At 40.8% G+C, this 21,778-nt stretch overlaps 1 protein-coding gene across 2 annotated transcripts; it reads left to right on the forward strand.

The window, feature by feature from the left end:
- The first annotated feature begins 95 nt into the window (after positions 1 to 95).
- Positions 96 to 13,398, forward strand: PEG10 (paternally expressed 10). 2 transcript variants are annotated; one of them, NM_001291073.1, is made up of 2 exons: positions 96 to 378; positions 7,040 to 13,398. In NM_001291073.1, exons 1-2 carry the CDS (start codon positions 374 to 376, stop codon positions 8,238 to 8,240), a joined length of 1,206 nt encoding a protein of 401 aa, NP_001278002.1. In that variant the 5' UTR covers positions 96 to 373; the 3' UTR covers positions 8,241 to 13,398.
- The last annotated feature ends 8,380 nt before the right edge of the window (positions 13,399 to 21,778 follow it).

The raw sequence follows: 21,778 nt of genomic DNA on the forward strand, positions 1-21,778 counted from the left end.
CCTCTAGCGGCGGGCCACTGTAGTGTTGCCACCGCCCCCACCCCCATCCCCCATCCCCCGCACTCCCCTCCACCCCCTAGCCCGCGGAGCACGCTGGGATTTGGCGCCCCCCTCCTCGGTGCAACCTATATAAGGCTCGCAGTCTGCGCTCTTGGTACACGCGCTTCAACTTCGGTTGGTGTGTGTCGAAGAAACCTGACTGCGCCCTGAGGAGAACAGCGGAGAAGGTCCACCAAGCCTGGCGAAAGGTCCACTGAGCGGGCTGTCGTCCGGAGCCACTCCGGGCTGCGGAGCACCCAGTGGAGACCGCGCCTGGCTCAGGTGTGGGACCCCATCCTTCCTGCCTTCGCAGAGGAGTCCTCGCGTGGTGAGTATGCGGTGAGGACGTTTTTTTTTAAAGATCACGTTCATTCCCCGTGCTTATCGGGAGCTGCGGGAGATAGAGTAGCACCCCAGAATGTCTCCACGCAAACCTTGTCACGCCTTCACTGGCTGTACCCCAAAACAAATGGGGAAAACAAGCCTTCAAGGCTTGGGTTTCCAGGACCAAGTCCAGATATGGGCTATAGAGAGAGATGAGCTGCGGACAGTGATGAGCTGCAGACGGTCAGGAGCTACAGATCGATTTGCAATTTGCTCTTCAAATGCGCTACCAAGTGCCATGCTTTACAAACTGATAAGCGCTTCAAATGCGCTACAAAACTGGCGCTTCAGATGCGCTACAAGCACGCTTCACGCGGGCAACAAACTGATGGGCGCTACAACTGGCGCTTCATTGCGCTATGAACTGATGGGCACTTTATGTGCCACAAACTGATGGATGGGCGCTTCAGTGGCGCTACAATCCCGAACGAGGAGCAGCGATATAGGAGCTGCAGACAGAAAACTGAATTGCGCTTTACACGCGCTGCAAAATCTGAGCTGCAGAAGAGTAGCACTACAAAAACGCTACAAAAAAGATGCGATTAGCCAGCCCGAAGACAGCGCTTCATTGCGCTCCGAGGCACATGAACTGCAGAGGTACATGAGCTGCGGAACAATTCACACCTAAAATGCACTACAAAGTGGTAAGAGCTACAGAGGTACAGGAGCTGCAGACTGTTTGCGCTACAAATAAAGCAGCCGTAGTGGGACATAAGCTGAGGAGTACAATTCCTCTGTTTTCTTGGAGCAGGACCCCACCCTTTCACCTTTTGGAATGGCTCCCACTCTATTTTTCTGCAGGACGGTTCTCTGCATGATGGTGCTGGTAGACAAAATGGAGCCCTGGGCAAAAATTAGTGTTTAACATTCTGCCCATACCATTCCCGCTATAGCAGTGGAGTGGAGGGGCGCTGATTTGAGTGCAAACGGGAATCTTTTGGTGAGGGCAGAGCAGGCTGCCTGCCTGGTTGTGCTTGATTGAAGTGGCCGTGTAGTTGTGGTGGCGCGAATCAGCGTCCAGCAACAGTTTGTGGAAACTGTGGGTTTGCTGAGTATGGCGGGGGGATTGGATCTGTGGATTGCTCTTGCTGCATGAAATGAATCTGGCTTCGGTGGTTGGTGGGAGGAGTTTGGGAGGGGGGATTCTGGGGGGGGGGGGCGTGCAGATACTCTGCAGCCCTGTAGCAGCCAGTCTCAGGCCTGCCCCGCCCATCCTAGCGTGCCTTCTCTGCGGTACTTAGCGCCTCCTCCCACAGCGCCTCCTCAGAGCGCGCCTCCCCTGCAGCGCGCCTTCCCAGAGCGCGCCTTCTAGATGCGGCGTCCTCAGGCCCCTCCTCCCAGCTCCTTAGCGTCTGCCTGCCCAGGCTCCACCTCTCCCTGGCCACCTCATTCTGAGGTGAGCTGCTCAGGCCCCGCCTCTTCCAGGCCCGCCTTTTCTGAGGTGAGCTGCCCAGGCCCCGCCTCCCCAGCTCACCTCCTCTGAGGTGAACTGCCCAGGCCCTGCCTCTCCCGGGCCCGCCTCCTCTGAGGTGAACTGCCCAGGCCCCGCCTCTCCCCGCCCACCTCCTCTGAGGTGAACTGCCCAGGCCCCGCCTCTCCTGGGCCCGCCTCCTCTGAGGTGAACTGCCCAGGCCCCGCCTCTCCCGGGCACGCCTCCTCTGAGATAAACCGCCCAGGCCCCGCCTCTCCTGGGCCCGCCTCCTCTGAGGTGAGCTCACCCAGATCCCGCCACCCCCAGGCCCGCCTTCTCTGAGGTGGCCTGCTCAGGCCCCCCTTCTCCAAGGCTTGGCCCCTCCCTAAGCCTGCCTCTGCCAGACTGGCCTATAGCTCCGCCTCCCTCAGAGCCAGCTAGCGCACATGCGCAGTGTGAGCCCTCAGCCCCTCCCTTCAGGCCCCGGTCCTCTGCGCCTGCGCACCTTCCCAGCCTGAGCCTGGCTGTACAGCCCCGCCCCCCTGCGGTTTCTCTGCTGTGTCGGTTTTGCTCTTTGGCTACTAGTGTCTACTAGAATAATAAAACAATTAATAATTATAACTGGAATTTATGAGCACTTTTAATATCTGCTTTGCATATATTCAATGACACAATCCCACAATTTAAACTCCTGATAATGGCTTACGAAGGGACCTTGTAAACTGGCATGGCTGGTGCCTCTAACGGCAGTTTAGCCAAATGTATTTACTGCAGATGAAAACCAAAACTTAACAACTTCTTTTTAAAAACTTTAAAAATATTTTCACATTTAAGTTTTTTTTAGAGACACTAGTGGACCTTTTGGAATCCGATGTTTTGTTGGATACAAAATTGGTGCTGTTGGTTTGGCCTCTGAGTGAGGATAAGGCTTTTTTATTTGTGTGCCTATGAAGCTGGTTTTTTTTCTTGCATCTCTAGGTGATTAACCCTAGCCTATTTGCCTATGTATAATAAACTGTGCCTGCACATGGTAGGCATTCATTAAATATGTGTTAAATGATCAGAGTAAATTGGTTTATTCAGTGTCTTGCTTGATGTCTGTAGGTCTCTTCTGATTTGCTCCTTTCCTATGGTGGTCTGCTGTCCTGGGTTGCCTTGTTTGCGTTGTCTCTCACATTTAACAGAATTTTTTTAAAGTGTATGTGTTTTTAAACTCCAATAATATAAGCTGTAATTATAATACAAAACAACTAAATTAATTTTAATTATTCCAAATAATTAGCTTTTTTCATAAAAAGCTAGTTATTCCAAATATTAGCTTTTTTCATGAAAAGCTACTTATTCCAAATAATTAGCTTTTTTCATAAAAAGCTAGTTATTCCAAATAATTAGCTTTTTTCATAAAAAGCTAATTTAAATTTGGGGCAAGTGGATTGTTAATGGTACATATTGGTATTAAAGTTTGTGTAATGTTACATAAAGTGGTTACATTATAAAATATAGATTGTTTCAGCTTGCATAAACATCTGTATAAAACAAATTTATAACTGATTCCCAGTAAGATGTACCATATAAGAATTGTGTTTCTAGCTGAATTTTAAAACCTGGTTCCATATATTACAAATCATGAGCCAGGACTTTGATAGGGGAGGAGCTGGGGGCTTTCGCTCCCAAAAATCTCGTGTCACGTACCCCCGTCCCACAACAAGTACACAATCTATGGAAAATTTGTGCTTATCATAATTACAGCTTTAAGTAATTCCCCCTCCTCTTTGGATATTGTATACTGGCATATTAAAGAGGTTCAAAACAACTGTAATAACATGCATATTAAGAGAATTTGCATTTCATAAATAGTACAAGATAGTAGTAAAAAATTGGACATTTGAAAATATGAAGCAACCAAGAGTTGCTTAATGAGGTGTCATTTCCTAATGGGATGTTTATTTATGGTTTTTGGCTACTATTGCTCTTTGGTGTGTTTGTGGAATAGAAATTTTTCCAAGCTATTATGAAGAGTCAATAATTAACCAAATGTATTTAATTCCTAAAAAGACTAAAACTGAAATTATTATCATGTAAAGATGGCATCTGTCCTAGGCAGCTTGGCTTTATGCAGTTTGTCCTTTTAATTTTCAGGAATGAGACCTCTTGAACCCTCCCCTCCAATGCAGCCCCTACTAAGGGGGAGTTTAAGGAGCCATACATAGTTCTATAATTCAAATCAAGTAAACTTGCTCCTTGTCCCAGGTTAACTTGTGCTGCCTCAGTCGCTGTTTAAATATTTTTATATGCACTATTAACCTGCCTGCCCATTACCCTATTACTTTTAATGGATAAACTACTGTTCCCTGGGCAGTTGTCTCTTTTGACGTCCCACCCTAAACTTGCCAACCCTCATGTGAAGGCCTCAGGCTTGTTATTGGCAAAGGTCAGAAGTCTTAAGTTAGTGACCTTGCAGGCTAAAGTAGGCCTTGAATTTGCTTGACCAGCACTACATTAAAAAATAAAAAAGAATGAAATGTCTGGTTGGGGGGGTTAGGGGGGAGGGCATGCACCTCTAAGTTCCATTGTTGCAGCCCCTCCCATCTTAACTCTGGTCTCTTTTCACTTTTAAAGTACCTTCCTTATATATCAAAAGTATTTGAATTTTTAACACTTATTGATCTTTTATTTCCCTAAACCATGTAGTAATTATTTGCTGATTTCCTAATGTATTATTATTTCTGTCACATCATTGTTTTTTGCAGATAATGAAACTATCAGACCTGGGCTTCAATAAAGCCCCCCTTAGTGGCCGTGATTAACAAGTGGTCAGGCTGCACCAGGCCATGCTGTGAATGCTCTTTAGGAAGTCTATTCTCAAGGTTTTGAAGATATTAATGTCTAGATGACAAAAGTGGTACCTTAGTCGCCTTACTTATGCTTATTAGTTGTTTCTTAATGGTACATGAAAACTCCTAATTTAATAAGTAAAAATTGCATTATGTTGTGATGTTATATTGTCAGGGTCACCAATAGAATTGTCTTTAAGGAGTTGGAAATGATACTGGATGTCACAGGTTATGATGTGTTTATTGTATTTTCTAATTTTTTCTAAACTTGAATATTTTATCTTGAATGTCAATTACTTGTTTTTGTAGACTAAGTTACTAAAGTAATTAAGTAATGGGTTAAAACTATTAAAATGTCACACTACTCCCTGTCTCTTAAAGACCCTGCTTGCTGTATAGCCACTCCTTGGAGAGGCTACACCAACTGCAAAGGACACAGGGAAAGTATCTGTGGGTGGTGACATTGGGGCGTGGGAGGTACCTAAAGGGTTAGGAGTTGGGGAAGAAGGAGCATTTCTTTACAGCCAGGGGCTGGGCATCATATTTAATTACCACTTTCTTTCTTTTTTATTTTTATTTTTTTCTTGTACTCTATTGGTTGAAAATAGTAACTTCTCTAATTACCAACTGTGTATCTTTCTGGGCTTATTCTATGTAATTTATTTGGTGTCCGTTTTTGCAGGTAAATCACATAGTGAGTATCCAGAGAGGACCAAGTTATGTTTTTAAACTTTTGTTTATTTAAAAGTTTTATAAGCTTTTCAAACTTTCTTTAAAAGTTTTATAAACTTTTCAAACTTTCTTAAAAGTTTTATAAGCTTTTCAAACTTTCTTTAAAAGTTTTATAAACTTTTCAAACTTTCTTAAAAGTTTTATAAGCTTTTCAAACTTTCTTTAAAAGCTTTATAAACTTTTTAAACTTTCTTTAAAAGTTTTAAACTTTTTAAATTAAAGTTTTTTAAACTTTTTTAAACTTTTACATATTATGTTTTAAACTTTTTATATATTTAAATTTTCCGAATATGGGACTTGAGATTATTAATAAAATTTAAAATAATTAAATCATTCTAAATGCATTTAACTGTATTTTCAGGAAGTACACAGGCAGACACTGTGTCAGGATTTTTTATGTGTGTGATTTATTGTCATTGCACTCATAATTAGAATGCTTAAACACACACCCTACCCCCACCTCCCCACACACGTCCACTCACCCGCAGGAATGCAGCCCTGTCCCACCTTAACATTACAAACCTGCATTTGGGGCTATGCTGACAAATCTTGGTTAAAAACTATGGATTGCAAACTGGTGACCTGCAAGACAAATAAGGCCTTGGATTTGACCAACACAGTGTTTTTAAAAAAGTAAACATCTTTAGGTGGGAAATGCATGCCCATGTTGCTATAGTTGCAGCCCCTCCCTCTTTTAATCCCACTCTCTTCACACAGATAATCACCTTTCTATTTTCTAATTAATAACTTTGTTAATATCAGCTAACCATTATTGAATACTCACTACATAATTTACCTGCACTATTTAATTAAGTCCTCACAATTAGTTTGAGGTATACTATTATTGGGCTTCTTTGAATGCCCCATTTTATAGCTTTTCCTAGGAGGCATCAATTAGTATTTCTTGAATGACTGCATAAATGACAAGGGAAACTGACATACACATATTGCTGCTTAGTGCCATTTCTGTCCCACAGAGAATTTTCTTTGGGGATTTAAATTATGGTCAGAAAAGTAATTTAGGCAGTCCTGTAGTTTTTGTGGTGGTGGTTGTTTGATTTGATAACCAGTTACCTTCTCTGTGGCAGTGAAACAGGGTTGTGACAGTTGGCCACAGTACCCTCCTCCCGCCCACAGGGCTGATGAATACATGCATTGTGATTTTAATACTCCCCTGTTTTTTAATTAGCTTCTATTAGTTGTAGTATTAACTATTTTTGGCCTAGCTTCTTTAGTAACAAAAGTTATTATTTTGGCTTTAATTTGCATAATTGATTTGGTATCTATGTTTGCCTTGAAGTTTCTTCCTCTGTTTCAATACAAAACTACTTGTTTAGAGGGTTTCAACATTCTTTTATAGTTTATAAAGGTAAGCATGCTGTTGATAATGTATTGTTGAATCATAATGAACAGGTGGCCTTTGAGGAAGACAAGGTCATTTGAACATCAAAAAGTAGTTAACTTTTTGTTATCTATGGTGCTGATTGATACTTTTCTCTTGAAAGTTTGTTTTCTTTGTTCGCTAATTATTAAAGTAAGTGCATAGAGCAAGGGATAATTTAAATACTAAATCCTTTGTGTCTGCATTTTGCTGCTTTGAATCTATAAGTTGGATTTATACATTTATCTTTATTTACAGAAATAAGCGGATTTTGAAAACAAAAAAAAGAAGGAGTGGAAGAGGGGGCCAGGATCCAGGCCTCCATCCCCACAGAAGTGAAGCTACAGCTGGGAGGTCTCCTCCCACCCCAACCGTCACCCTGGGTCCCGACTGCCCACCTCCTCCTCCCCCCCCTCCCCCCAACAACAACAACAACAACAACTCCAAGCACACCGGCCATAAGAGCGCGTGTGTCCCCAACATGACCGAACGAAGAAGGGATGAGCTCTCTGAAGAGATCAACAACCTAAGAGAGAAGGTCATTAAGCAGTCCGAGGAGAACAACAACCTGCAGAACCAGGTGCAGAAGCTCACAGAGGAGAACACCACCCTTCGAGAGCAAGTGGAACCCACCCCTGAGGATGAGGATGATGACATCGAGCTCCGCGGTGCTGCAGCAGCTGCTGCCCCACCCCCTCCAATAGAGGAAGAGTGCCCAGAAGACCTTCCAGAGAAGTTTGATGGCAACCCAGACATGCTGGCTCCTTTCATGGCCCAGTGCCAGATCTTCATGGAAAAGAGCACCAGGGATTTCTCAGTTGATCGTGTCCGTGTCTGTTTCGTGACAAGCATGATGACCGGCCGTGCTGCCCGCTGGGCCTCGGCAAAGCTGGAGCGCTCCCACTACCTGATGCACAACTACCCAGCTTTCATGATGGAAATGAAGCATGTCTTTGAAGACCCTCAGAGGCGAGAGGCTGCCAAACGCAAGATCAGACGCCTGCGCCAAGGCATGGGGTCTGTCATCGACTATTCCAATGCTTTCCAGATGATTGCCCAGGACCTGGATTGGAACGAGCCTGCGCTGATTGACCAGTACCACGAGGGCCTCAGCGACCACATTCAGGAGGAGCTCTCCCACCTCGAGGTCGCCAAGTCGCTGTCTGCTCTGATTGGGCAGTGCATTCACATTGAGAGAAGGCTGGCCAGGGCTGCTGCAGCTCGCAAGCCACGCTCACCACCCCGGGCGCTGGTGTTGCCTCACGTTGCAAGCCACCACCAGGTAGATCCAACCGAGCCGGTGGGAGGTGCCCGCATGCGCCTGACCCAGGAGGAAAAAGAAAGACGCAGAAAGCTGAACCTGTGCCTCTACTGTGGAACAGGAGGTCACTACGCTGACAACTGTCCTGCCAAGGCCTCGAAGGCTTCGCCGGCGGGAAACTCCCCGGCCCCGCTGTAGAGGGACCTTCAGCGACCGGGCCAGAAATAATAAGGTCCCCACAAGATGACGCCTCATCTCCACACTTGCAAGTGATGCTCCAGATTCATCTTCCGGGCAGACACACCCTGTTCGTCCGAGCCATGATCGATTCTGGTGCTTCTGGCAACTTCATTGATCACGAATACGTTGCTCAAAATGGAATTCCTCTAAGAATCAAGGACTGGCCAATACTTGTGGAAGCAATTGATGGGCGCCCCATAGCATCGGGCCCAGTTGTCCACGAAACTCACGACCTGATAGTTGACCTGGGAGATCACCGTGAAGTGCTGTCATTTGATGTGACTCAGTCTCCATTCTTCCCTGTCGTCCTAGGGGTTCGCTGGCTGAGCACACATGATCCCAACATCACATGGAGCACTCGATCTATCGTCTTTGATTCTGAATACTGCCGCTACCACTGCCGGATGTATTCTCCAATACCACCATCGCTCCCACCACCAGCACAACAACCGCCACTCTATTATCCAGTAGATGGATACAGAGTTTACCAACCAGTGAGATATTACTATGTCCAGAATGTGTACACTCCAGTAGATGAGCACGTCTACCCAGATCACCGCCTGGTTGACCCTCACATAGAAATGATACCTGGAGCACACAGTATTCCCAGCGGACATGTGTACTCACTGTCTGAACCTGAAATGGCAGCTCTTCGAGATTTTGTGGCAAGAAATGTGAAAGATGGGCTGATTACTCCAACGATTGCACCTAATGGAGCCCAAGTTCTCCAGGTGAAGAGGGGGTGGAAACTGCAAGTTTCTTACGATTGCCGAGCTCCAAACAATTTTACTATCCAGAATCAGTATCCTCGCCTATCTATTCCAAATTTAGAAGACCAAGCGCACCTGGCAACGTACACTGAATTCGTACCTCAAATACCTGGATACCAAACGTACCCCACATATGCCGCATACCCGACCTACCCAGTAGGATTCGCCTGGTACCCAGTGGGAAGAGACGGACAAGGAAGATCACTATATGTACCTGTTATGATCACTTGGAATCCACACTGGTACCGCCAGCCTCCGGTACCACAGTACCCGCCGCCACAGCCGCCGCCTCCACCACCGCCGCCGCCGCCGCCTCCATCTTACAGTACCCTGTAAATACTTGTCATGTCCTTCAGGATCTCTGCCCTCAAAATTTATTCCTGTTCAGCTTCTCAATCAGTGACTGTGTGCTAAGTTTTAGGCTACTGTATCTTCAGGCCACCTGAGGCACATCCTCTCTGAAACGGCTATAGAAGGTCAGGGCCACCCTGGACTGGCACACATCCTAAAGCACCAAAAGACCTTCAACATTTTCTGAGAGCAACAGAGTATTTGCCAATAAATTAGCTCTCATTTTTCCACCTTGACTGCCAATCTAACTAAAATAATTAGTAAGTTTACTTTCCAGCCAGTCCTGGAAGTCTGGGTTTTACCTGCCAAAACCTCTGTCACCATCTAAATTATAGGCTGCCAAATTTGTTCTTTAACATTTACAGAGAAGCTGATACAAATGCAGGAAATGCTGATTTCTTTATGGAGGGGGAGACAAGGAGGAGGAGGAGGACATGACTTTTCTTGCAGTTTCGGTACCCTCTTTAAATCACTGGAGGACCGAGGCCTTATTAAGGAAGCCAAAATTATCGGTGCAGTATGGAAAGGCTTCCGTGATCCTCTCGCTGCACCCTTAGAAACTTCACCGTCTTCAAACTCCATTTCCGTGGTTCTGTTAATTCTCAAGGAGCAGCAACTTGACTGGTTCTCCCAGGAGCAGGCAAAACCCTTGTAACATGAAACATTTCAGGCTTGAAAAGAAAGTGCTCTCTCAGATGGACTCTTGCATGTTAAGAGTGTGCCTTCACATCGTGGTGCAAATCACATGTACCCAGGACTCCGGCTTTGACATAACACCTTACCATCATCATGCCATAATGGCGTCCACGAAGCATTAAACCTGATAACCAGAGATTACTGGTGGCTTCAGGGGTGTTAGATGTTCATGAAATGTGACCACATCTCAATTACCTTCGAGGGCTAAAGAATAGCAGATCAAAAGGACTCCGAAATCCCGTACCCAACTCTTAAAAGATTTGTCCTGGTACTTCAGAAAGAATTTTCATGAGTGTTGTTAATTGGCTGGAAAAGCACCAGCTGACGTTTTAGAAGCATCTATCCATGTGTCTGTCTCCATACGCATCTGGGCATTCCATCTTCAGTCCCCTCATTAGACTGTAGCATTTTAGGATGTGTGGAGAGAAGAGAAATGATTTAGCACCCAGATTCACACTCCTATGCCTGGAAGGGACATCTTTGAAGAAGAGGAATTAGGGCTGTGGACACTGTCTTGAGGATGTGGACTTCCTTAGTGAACTCCACATTACTTGACGATAACCACTTCAGAAGGATCAGAATCCATGTAATGAAAAGGGTCCCTCTAGAGGATGGAGCTGATGTGAAGCTGCCAATGGATGAAAAGCCTCAGAAAGCAACTCAAAGAACTCAAAGCAACGAACAACACAAGAGTTGTCTTCAGCCCAGTGACACCTCTGGTGTCCCCTGGATGCTTTATGCTAACCTGGGACTGCCTGACTTCCTTTAGCCTGGTCCCTTGCTACTACCTTGAACTGTTTTATCTAACCTATCTTTTTCTGTTTAATTCTTTACTACTGCCATTGACCCTGCTGCAGGATTTGTATCATGTTCCTGCCTGGTTGCTGAGACTCCATTTTGCTGCCACACACAGAGATGTAACAGGCAGGCTTTAATTGCGAGCGGTGGAAAACAACATGGTGTGTATCTCAAATTGCCTGACGTGAAGAGGAGTCTTAACGGTGAAGTTTCACTTTTCATCAGCATCATCTTTCACATGTTCATTATCATCCACCCTTATTCTTGCATGTTTAAATACTTAAAATTTTTAGTATAATTTTTAGTGTAAGTGTTTTGAAGTGGTGACTAGGCTTTCAAAAATTTCCATTGAATTACAAAGTACTATCCAGTTCTTACTATTAGAGTTAAACTAAGTAAAAATGATAAGTAACATAGTGTAAAATATTTCTTTACTGTGAAGTTCTTACAATGCTGTGAATGAGAGGCTCCTCAGAACTGGAGTATTTGTGTAACAGTTCATCCTGTTCATCTTCAATTTTAACATCATATATAATTTCAATTCTATTAATTGGGCCTTTAAAAATCATATAAAAGGATATAAAATTTCAAAAGAGAAACCTAATTGACTATTTAATCCAAAACAACTTTTTTTTGTTCAATGGAATCAGAAAGCTTGTCAATCACTCATGTGTTTTAGAGTAATTACTTTTAAAATGGTGCATTTGTGCTTCTGAACTATTTTGAAGCGTCACTTCTGTTTACCTCAAGTATCAATTCATCCTCCATACCTTTGAATTCAAGTTGTTTTGTGTCAAATTTACAGTTGTCAATTGATCTTCAAGCTGCAGGGTGCCTAGAAATGGGCCGTTGTCTGTAGCCCTGGCATGTGCACACGGACATTTGCCACCACTGCAAGCAAAAGTCTGGAAAAGTTCCCCAACGACAAGAATGATCAGGGAGAATATGCTGCTGTGGGTTAACAACTCAGAAAGTCCCTGATCCACATTTGGCTGCTTACTAAAGCTTGTGATTAACTTTTTGGCAGTGTGTACTATGCTCTATTGCTATATATGCTATCTATAAATGTAGATGTTAAGGATAAGTAATTCTAAATTTATTATTCTATAGTATTGAAGTTTGGTTAAGTTTCCTTTCACTCAATTGATTTCTTTTGTTGTTAATCAAGTTTATGTTAATTGGATCCTTTAATTTTTTTGGCATTTTCCAACAAAAATGGATTTATTCATAAGAAAGGAAAAAAATCAATGGAATTTGATATCTAAAGAAGTTAGAAAGGGAGCAAAATAAAAAACATAAAGGAGATAGATTATTAAGCAAAATCAATAGCTGAGTTTTTGAAACAAACTGGCAAAATTAATTAATTGACTTTTGGCCCAAATTTACATTGTTAATTAAATCAAGAAGGAAGAAGATCTAAGAGCTCCCATTGATAGGCAAGCCTAGAGAGAACTAGCTAAATTTGTCATGCTAGGATATTGAAACAGAGAAGGTTTACATACATTTATGAAGGGTCAATTTAGTTTGGACAGTGAGGTATTTGTCCTAGATAGTGGAAAAAAGGAGAATTAGTCTGATGGAATCATGAAGTAATACAGTGAACTTGCAGGTGCACAAAATAAGAGGGTCACATCTATATGGTGCAGTCTGGAATTCTGTTTAAGTTTGCAGGTACCTCTTGGACATCTGAATTGATCCAGTTGTCATCCACCACAGACATCTCACATCAGATACAGACAGTTCCAAGATTGACAACAGAGAACACCCTGCTGGAAAGACCTGGGCAGAAATGGAGAGCCCTGCGGGAGCCATGTTACATTTTCATCTAAAGAGAGAAGACACATCTGATGAGACTGAAAGTTCTTTGTTGTTTTAGATTGTAGAATGGTATTGAATTGGTCTGTGGAAATTGCATTGCTTTTATTTCTTTGTGTAATCAAGTTTAAGTAATAGGGGATATATAATCATAAGCATTTTAGGGTGGGAGGGACTATTAAGTAATTTTAAGTGGGTGGGGTTATTTAGAATGTTAGAATAATATTGTGTATTAGATATCGCTATAAGTGGGCATGTGTACTTACTTGTGACCCTTTACCCTGTAATTGCTATCCTTAAAGATTTCAAATAACTCAGAGGGAACTGCAGGGAGACCAACTTATTTAGAGTGAATTGGACATGGATAAAAACCCTAGTGGGAGAAAGTTCAAAGGTGATTAGATTAATAGTTTAATAGAGGATGAGTGCCCTTTGATAAATTACTGCTAGAATGAAATTATCAATGATGGATGGTAAATTTTCATGGAAGTTATAAAAGTGATAAATAAAAACCCTTGCTTTTACCCCTGTCAGTAGCCCTCCTCCTACCACTGAACCCCATTACCCCTACCCCCTCCTTCTAACTTTATTGCTGTATTCTCTTCACTCTATATTGCTCTCTATTTGCTAATATTGCATTGCTGTTACAATAAAAATTCAATAAAGATTTAGTGGTTAAGTGCAAACTGTGTCCTGATCATTTCAGCGTCTACCAGCATCGAGGGAATGGGGTGGGGTAGGGTGGGGAAGGCTGAGAGAGTAGGGAGGGTGGGAGAGGCTACAAGTGGGGATAGTAGAGTAGGGTGGGGCTGTGGGGAGGGTAGGATTGTGGGAAGGGTGGGGAGGTGGGAGGTAGGAGGGTGGGTAGGATAGGGGTGGAATTGAGTTTGGGATAGTGGGGTGGTGGTATAAAGAACATTGTCTATTACAACCCAGTATGAATTATATAGCCAGAATACTCCAGGAAATCAGTTATTCCAGCTGCAAAAGTTTAACATATAAAATAAAGGTACACAATTAATAACAACTCTGGTGATATAGTATCACACACTTTAACATCAGTTTTACTTTAAATACTTGAGATTCATTAACAGAAAATTATGAAGTATTAGGACATAGAAGAAGACATAAATGCAGTATAGATGTGTGGGAAATTAACACACAGATTTATACCAATTAACACTAAAACAATATAATGAGAGTGATAATGAAATTCATCTAAGGAAAAAGTGGCAAGTGGTGTTTACAAGGCACTCATCCTATCAGATTTTAAAACACGGTGACCCCACTCAGGGTTGTAGAATAATAGATTGCATATAGGAAACCTGAAAAAGGGACTCTTAGTGGGTTAGTTTCAAAGGACTGCTGTGTTCTTGTGACATGATAGTCACATAAATATGACTGTTTATTGGGAAGATAGTGACTAAAAGGAAAAATCTAGAACTAATGAAAACACACAACTAAAAACTGTCTACCCTCAGAAGCAAGCTACTAGAGTAGCTGTCCATCAAGCAGAGCTCATAAACTCCAACGGTGTGCAGGGTGGTGGGTGGATTTGAAGAAATTGGGAGTGAGGGTCCTCGGCCAAGAACTACTGAGTTATTAAGTACTTGCCCTGGGAGTTTCTTAAAATTGAACCTGATGCAAAAGTGAATAGCCAAATCATGTTGAAAGAAAATGGAAATATCTTATTCATTCCTATTTGTTACACCTAGACTCCTCCCCACCTGGGCCCACTTCTTTCCGTAATCCACGTGATTAAACAAAAACAAAAAAAGGTACTCAGCCTCAAGATATTAAGTTATGCAGCTGTATGACAAAGTTAGTCCAGAACAATAAACTTATTTTACATAACAATTGCAATATTTTTTGAAACCTTTTATGAAATGAATAAAGACTCCCTCTTTTTTTTTTTTTTTTTTTTTTTTTGTTTTGTTTTGTTTTGAGACAAAGTCTCGCTCTGTCGCCCAGGCGGGAGTGCAGTGGCCAGATCTCAGCTCCCTGCAAGCTCTGCCTCCCGGGTTTATGTCATTCTCCTGCCTCAGCCTCCCTAGTAGCTGGGACTACAGGCGCCCGCCACCTCGCCCGGCTAGTGTTTTTGTACTTTTTTAGTAGAGACGGGGTTTCACCGTGTTAGCCAGGATGGTCTCGATCTCCTGACCTTGTGATCCACCCGTCTCGGCCTCCCAAAGTGCTGGGATTACAGGCTTGAGCCACCGCGCCCAGCCTAAGACTCCCTCTTATCTAGTGTAGTGGATGCTAGCAATTAATCAAAACAACTAATTACAATCAAAACAACTACAATCAAAACAATTTTTTAGAATGATGACCACACTATGTTAACTTAAAACACAAATATACATTCATTTGGTCAGTCTAATAGAGGTGCGTGTTCCACTGATTGGAGCTCTGAGTTGCCCTTTTGAATAAATTAAATCATTGGCACAAAATGTTACACAGCAATGGGAAAATAAACAACTTTTAAAAACATAAAGGCAATTAAATATTCATGAGGATAAGAATCACTCTTGAGCCACACCTCAAAAAATTGCATAAATCAAGGACTACAAGAAGGAAGAATAACTTATTGGTATGAGGAGGGTAAACTAATAAATCTAAGATGAATTAAATTAATAAAGATAACACGCACAATAGAATGGAAACGTATTTGGTACATTCCTATAAAAGATTTGATAACTAATTCACTACTCAAACCACCTCATATTTTTGCTAGAAAAATTAAACACACAATCCCCACCCTTTACTCCTTATCCTCAGGTTCCACATCTACATTCAACCAATCTCAAATGGAAAATACTCAGAAAAAAAAAGTAAAAAAACAATACAAAGATAAAAATAAAAATAATACAATACAATTATTTACATAGAATTTACATTGTATTAGGTATAACAAGTAATCGAGATAAAGCATACAGGAGGGTGGGCATAAGTTATATGCAAATACTATGGATTTACCTGAGGGACTTGAGCATCTTCAGATTTTACTATTGGCAGGGTGGGAGGTACTGGAACCTATTACCTTCGTACACCAAGGGACAACTGTATTTGAAGAAGAATCTGGAAGGAGGGATAAATAACAAAAAGAGAGAGAGTATGTGTGTGTGGTATGTTCAATAAAAATTTATTAATTTTTTTCAATGTTCAAGGCAGTAGGCTAGGTCTAAGGGAATGCAATTCAGGGCACAGACCTTGGACTACCACACCTAATGCAGTTGAAGGGTGAGCACCCAAGGGTTCTCTAGCTAGGTGTCTTAGTCCATTTTCGTTGTTATAAAAGAATACCTGAGACTGAGTAATCAATAAAGAAAAGTAGTTTATTAAGCTCACAGTTCTGCAGGCTGAGAAGTTCAAGGACATGGTCCTGGCTTCTGGCAAGGACTTTCAAGCTTTGTCACAACCTGACTGAGAAGGTCAAAGGGGAAGAAGACATATGCAAATGGAAAAACCTGAGGGGCATCTGGCTTTATATCAACCCACTCTTAAGGAAACTAATCCAGTCACTACCTCAAGAACAGCACCAAGCCATTCATGAGGCACTTGCCCCCATATCCCAAATACCTCCTATTAGCTCCATGCCCACCAACACTGCCACATTGGGGATCAAATTTCAACATGAGTTTTGGTAAGGACAAACAAACCATATCCATATGATAACACCCGAGTACTCCAACTGTTCTTAGGCACCATAGTTGCCCAAGTCATTTGTGAGTAGGCAGCATTTAATTATCGTTTAGTGCAGACAAAGGATATTTGACATTTAAGATTTTTTCTAGAATACACTAAATTTCTTAAATATTTATTTTTACTAATCTTTTTCAGTTGAGGATTAGAAAGAATGAACAAGAGAAATGATTCCTTCCTCCCAAATTGACCTCCCAAGCAGCCCTTTTAGCATATAATAAAATTCCCTTATTCTATTCCCAGATAATCCCTAGAGGTAGATGACAGCTGTATATCTAGAATCCCAGTTCCTGGAAACTCAGGATAATTTACAGAATAACATTTTGATCCAAGACAGTCAAAAAAGAGAGCAAGTGAATCTTTGGAATATCATTAAATCATTAATTGCTATTTTCTATTTAGCCTTATAGTCCTTACATAAGAAAATCCATGAATTAAAATGAATTATAACTTATATAACTTTAAATCATTGGCTAGTTATTCTCAATCAGTCCATATTACAAAAAAAGAAATAGGTGGAATTTAGACTCAGAGATAGCACCTTATAAAAATTTATTATAGATAAAATTCTTTTTAAAATACAAATATTTTTTCCTATTTTATTTCTAAGAGGTTTCAACATTACTTAAATCTCATATATATCAGCCTATGTTAGAATAAATCTAATAAAATAACACAGCATCCTACTTTCTAGGTATAAGTTGATGTGAAGACTACACATGCTCATTTCTACTTTGAGTCTCTTGAGCAATACCCTAAGTTTCATCACTGCCTGCAGTTCTTAAAGTTAGTTAAAGTAGGGTGAACGATATTTTGCTAGCTTTTGAACCACAACATTGGTACAGCAAATTACCCTATCAGTCCAAGTCTGAAATACTACCCAATTGTGACAACTGGGCTTAAGTCTTCTTACTAAGCACTAAACCTCACCAAAATCCAATGTTGAGGTTGGAAGAGTGTTCACAAATGACCTCTCTTTTCTTTTGTACCTACTTGAGAATGAACACAGGTAGTTAGATGTGGATTAAAATGCATCTTTATTATGGTCAAGCTAAGTTGTAGAATGCAATTTGGGCCTTAGGTTAAAATTATCCATCCTATTCCTTTCCTCCTCCCCAATTCTGGATCTGAGGATAAGATGTGCTCAGAGTAGATACACTACACAGCCCCCTCAAGGAGGCACGTGAGCTGCCTCACACCCATCAAGAACTTGGGAGAGGAACAAAAGCAAGGCAGATATGCCTACAAGCCTACCTTTTTAAGACAAGGTCTATGTAGATTGCATATAAGTATAGAGTATAGAACTGAAGCCCCAGTTTGTTCTCAGGACATTGTCAACACCGATATGTAAGGTTTCTCCAGTCCAGTGATAGCTCTTATCAGGAGATACATATGAGATTGGACTTACTTGCACATATGTAAAATTTACAACCAGAGGGCTAAGGGTTGCACGTATGTCTAGTGTAGCATATTAGGGTTCACTAAGTATAAAAATCCTGATTAAGAACTTGATGACACTTGTTCCTACTTCAGGGGACCTGCTGTCCTTTGTTCCCCTAATATTGAAAGATCAAGTCTCTGACCTAATACCCTGGACTTCACTGTAATGAGAGTCCTCACAGTGATTCCAATCCACAGTGATAGCCTAAAGGACCACTTTGAAGAAGACACATTCCTACCTAGGAGATGATAAATGAACCATCACGGACACCCACCTAGAGGTTAAAAGGTGGTGTTCTATACCTACTGCAAAGAAATGTGTGAGATATTTTTATTATAAATAGGAATGTGTAGTTTAGACAGTTTAGTTTTACATAGGAATTTTTTTTTTTTAAGTGAAGTCTCACTCTATCACCCAGGCTGGAGTGTGGTGATGTGATCTTGGCTCACTGCAAGCTCTGTTTCCCAGGTTCAAGTGATTCTTCTGCCTCAGCCTCCCAAGTAGCTAGGATTACAGGCACCTGCCACAATGCTCAGCTAATTTTTGTATTTTTAGTGGGATGGAGTTTCACCACACTGGCCAGGCTGGTCTCAAACTCCTGACCTCAAGTGATCCACCTGCCTCGGCCTCCCAAAGTGCTGGGATTACAGGCATGAATCACCACACCCAGTCTACGCAGAATTTCTAAATGTTGATTAATTCCATACTCATATGTATAGTTAATCCTTATAATACACATTTGTTATGGACTAAATTTTCTGCCTTCCCTCCCGCAAATCTGTATATTGAAGCCCTGACTCCCAATGTGACCTATTTGGAGAAAGTGCCTTTAAGGAAGCAATTAAGATTAAATGAGTTCATAAGGGTGGGGTCCTAATCAAATAGAATTAGTGTTTTAAGAAAAGGAAGAACCACCAGGAACACCCACACAGAGGAAAGATCATGTGAGGACACAGAAAAAGGTAGCTATCTGCGAGTCAAACACAAATATCTTACCAGACAACAACTCTGCCAGCACATTGATCTTAGAATTCTGATATCCAGAACTGGGAGAAAATGAATTTTTGTTATTTCATCCAATCAGCCTATGGTATTTTGATATGACAGCCCCAGCAGACTAATACAATATTGTATTTTGTATTCTATAAATTTTATATTTATTATAATATAGAGGAGTATAACATATAATATAGTATAAGAATACTAAATACTAGTATATATTATATCATATATTATATAGTTATTTAATATGTTTTATAATAATAGTACAATATAGTATAATAGATGTAGGTAAAATAAGTATAAACATATTATTATATGTTATATAGTATTCAGATACATTCTGAAAAATGTGTCAGGCAATTTTGTCATTGTGTGAACATTATAGAGTGTACTTACAGAAACCTAGATGGTATAGCCTACTACACACCTAGGCTGTATGGCTATTGCTTCTAGGCTACAAACTTGTATAGCATGTTGCTATACTAAACATTATAGGTAATTGTAACACAAAGCTCAATATTTCTGTAGAAAAGTTACAGTAAAAATACAGTATAAAAGATAAAAAATAGGCCAGGTGCAGTGGCTTACACTTATAATCCCAGCAATTTGGGAGGCCGAGGCTGGCAGTGATCACAAGGTCAGGAGTTCAAGACCAGCCTGACCAACATAGTAAAATGTCATCTCAACCAAAAATGTAAAAAATTAGCCAGGCATGGTGGTGGGCACCTGTAATCCCAGCTACTCGGGAGGCTGAGGCAGGAGAATTGCTTGAACCTGGGGGGTGGAGGTTGCAGTGAGCCGAGATTGTGCCATTGCATTCCAGTCCAGGCGACAGTGCAACACTCCGTCTCAAAATATAAATAAATAAATAAATAAATAAATAAATAAATAAATAAATAAAAATTTAAAAAGTTAAAAAATAGTATGGTACACCTATAGAGGGGGCATAAAATAAGTGGAGTTTATAGGACTGGAAGTTGCTCTGGCTGAGTCAATGAGTGAGTCATGAGTGAATATGAGGCCTAGGACATTATTATGTACTACTGTAGACTTTATAAACAGTACACTTAGGCTACACTAAATTTATTTAAAATTTTTTCTTTTTTCAATAATAAATTAACTTACTGTAATTTTTAGCCTCAAAAACTTTTAAATTTTTTTAGATTTTTGACTATTGTAACACAGCTTAAAACAGATATTGTACAGTTGTATAAAAATATTTTCTCTTTTTATATCCTTATTCTATAAGCTTTTTTCTATTTTTTATTTTTATAGATTTAGGTAGTATAAGTATATATTTTTTGTATGGATATATTTTATGGTGGTGAAGTCTGGGCTTTCCGTGTAACCATCACCCAAATAGTGTATGCTGTACCCAATAGGTAATTTCACATCCCTTATTCCTTTCTCTCCCTCCTACCTTTTGAACTCTCCAGTGTCTGTTATTCCACTCTCTATGTCCATGTGTACACATTTATTAGCTCTCACTTATAAGGGAGAACATGTGGTACTTGCTTTTGTTTCTGAGTTATTTCCACTGAAGAAATACACACATACTGAGGCACACACACACTGAAGGTATATGCACACATACACCAAGAAATATTACTAACATTTTCTTTATCCAATCATCCATTGATGGACACTTAGGTTGATTCCATGACTGTGCTACTGTGAATAGTGTGGTGATGAACATACAAGTGCAGATTTCTTTTTCATACAATGATTTATTTTCCTATGGGTAGATACCGAGTAGTGGGATTTCTGGATCAAATGGTAGTTTCTGTTTAGTTCTTTGAGATACTTCCACACTCTTTTCCATCCATAGATGTTGTACTAACTTACATTCACACCAACAGTGTATAAGAATTATCTTTTCTCTGCATCCTCACCAATATCTGTTGTTTCATTCTTGTTAATCTTTTTAAGCTCCCTCAAAACACAGGAATCTGTTGTTTTTTGACTTTCTAATAATAGCCATTCTGACTGTTGTGAGATGCTACGTCACTGTGGTTTTCATTGGCATGTCCCTGATGATTAGTGATATTGAACTTTTTTTCACGTTTTTTGGCCACTGGACAATTCTCATTCTGGTCAGTTATTCATTTGATCTTGTGAATATCATGGTGAAAGGAACAACAGAGTTACCAGATGAAATGAAAACACTCACATGCATCATAGTCACAGAAATTTGTCACAAGATGAAGAAGACATTGATTCCACTTTGAACCAAAGTTTATAGAACACTATTAATGGAGATTAGTGGAAATGGCTGCTAAAGTAAAAGTTAAGGTGAATGATCTAATCTGACTTGATTTATTGAATCCAGAACCTTTATGCTAAATCTCCCTAGTAATCAACTAAATAAAAATTCCTTTATACCACTACTTAGTAAGTTAGTAAATGTGTGCTACTCATTAGATTCTAATCTCACTTACTGAGGAATGCAGAATTGCATACAGTTTCCACAGTTCAGCCAGTACACCCTAATCTCAGTGTATAACTCCCTATGGTTCTTCCCTGCTAATCAACTCACTGTCTTCCAAAAGAGCCCATGGCAATAAAAAAAGAAACCAAACTCCCATGTCCTTAAAGAAAATTAAGCCCAGGAATCACCTCCCCATTTCCATCTGGAGTATAAGATTAGAATAAAAACCCACAGTATTACCAGTGTAATACTTTCACCACCTTGGCCACTTTTTTATGGGGTTGTTTGTTTTCCTTTTGAGTTGTTTTAGTTTCTTGTAGATTCTGTACATTAGTCGTTCATCAGATGCATAGTTTGCAAATATTTCTCCCATTCTGTGGGTTGTCTGTTTACTCTCTTGCTTATTTCTTTTGCTGTGCACAAGCTTTTCAGTTTAGGTCCATTTGTCTATTTTTGTTTTTGTTGCCTTTGCTTTTGAGTCATAAATTCTTTG

The sequence above is a fragment of the Papio anubis genome, chromosome 4 (assembly GCF_008728515.1).
Source record: "Papio anubis isolate 15944 chromosome 4, Panubis1.0, whole genome shotgun sequence".
NCBI lineage: Eukaryota > Metazoa > Chordata > Mammalia > Primates > Cercopithecidae > Papio > Papio anubis.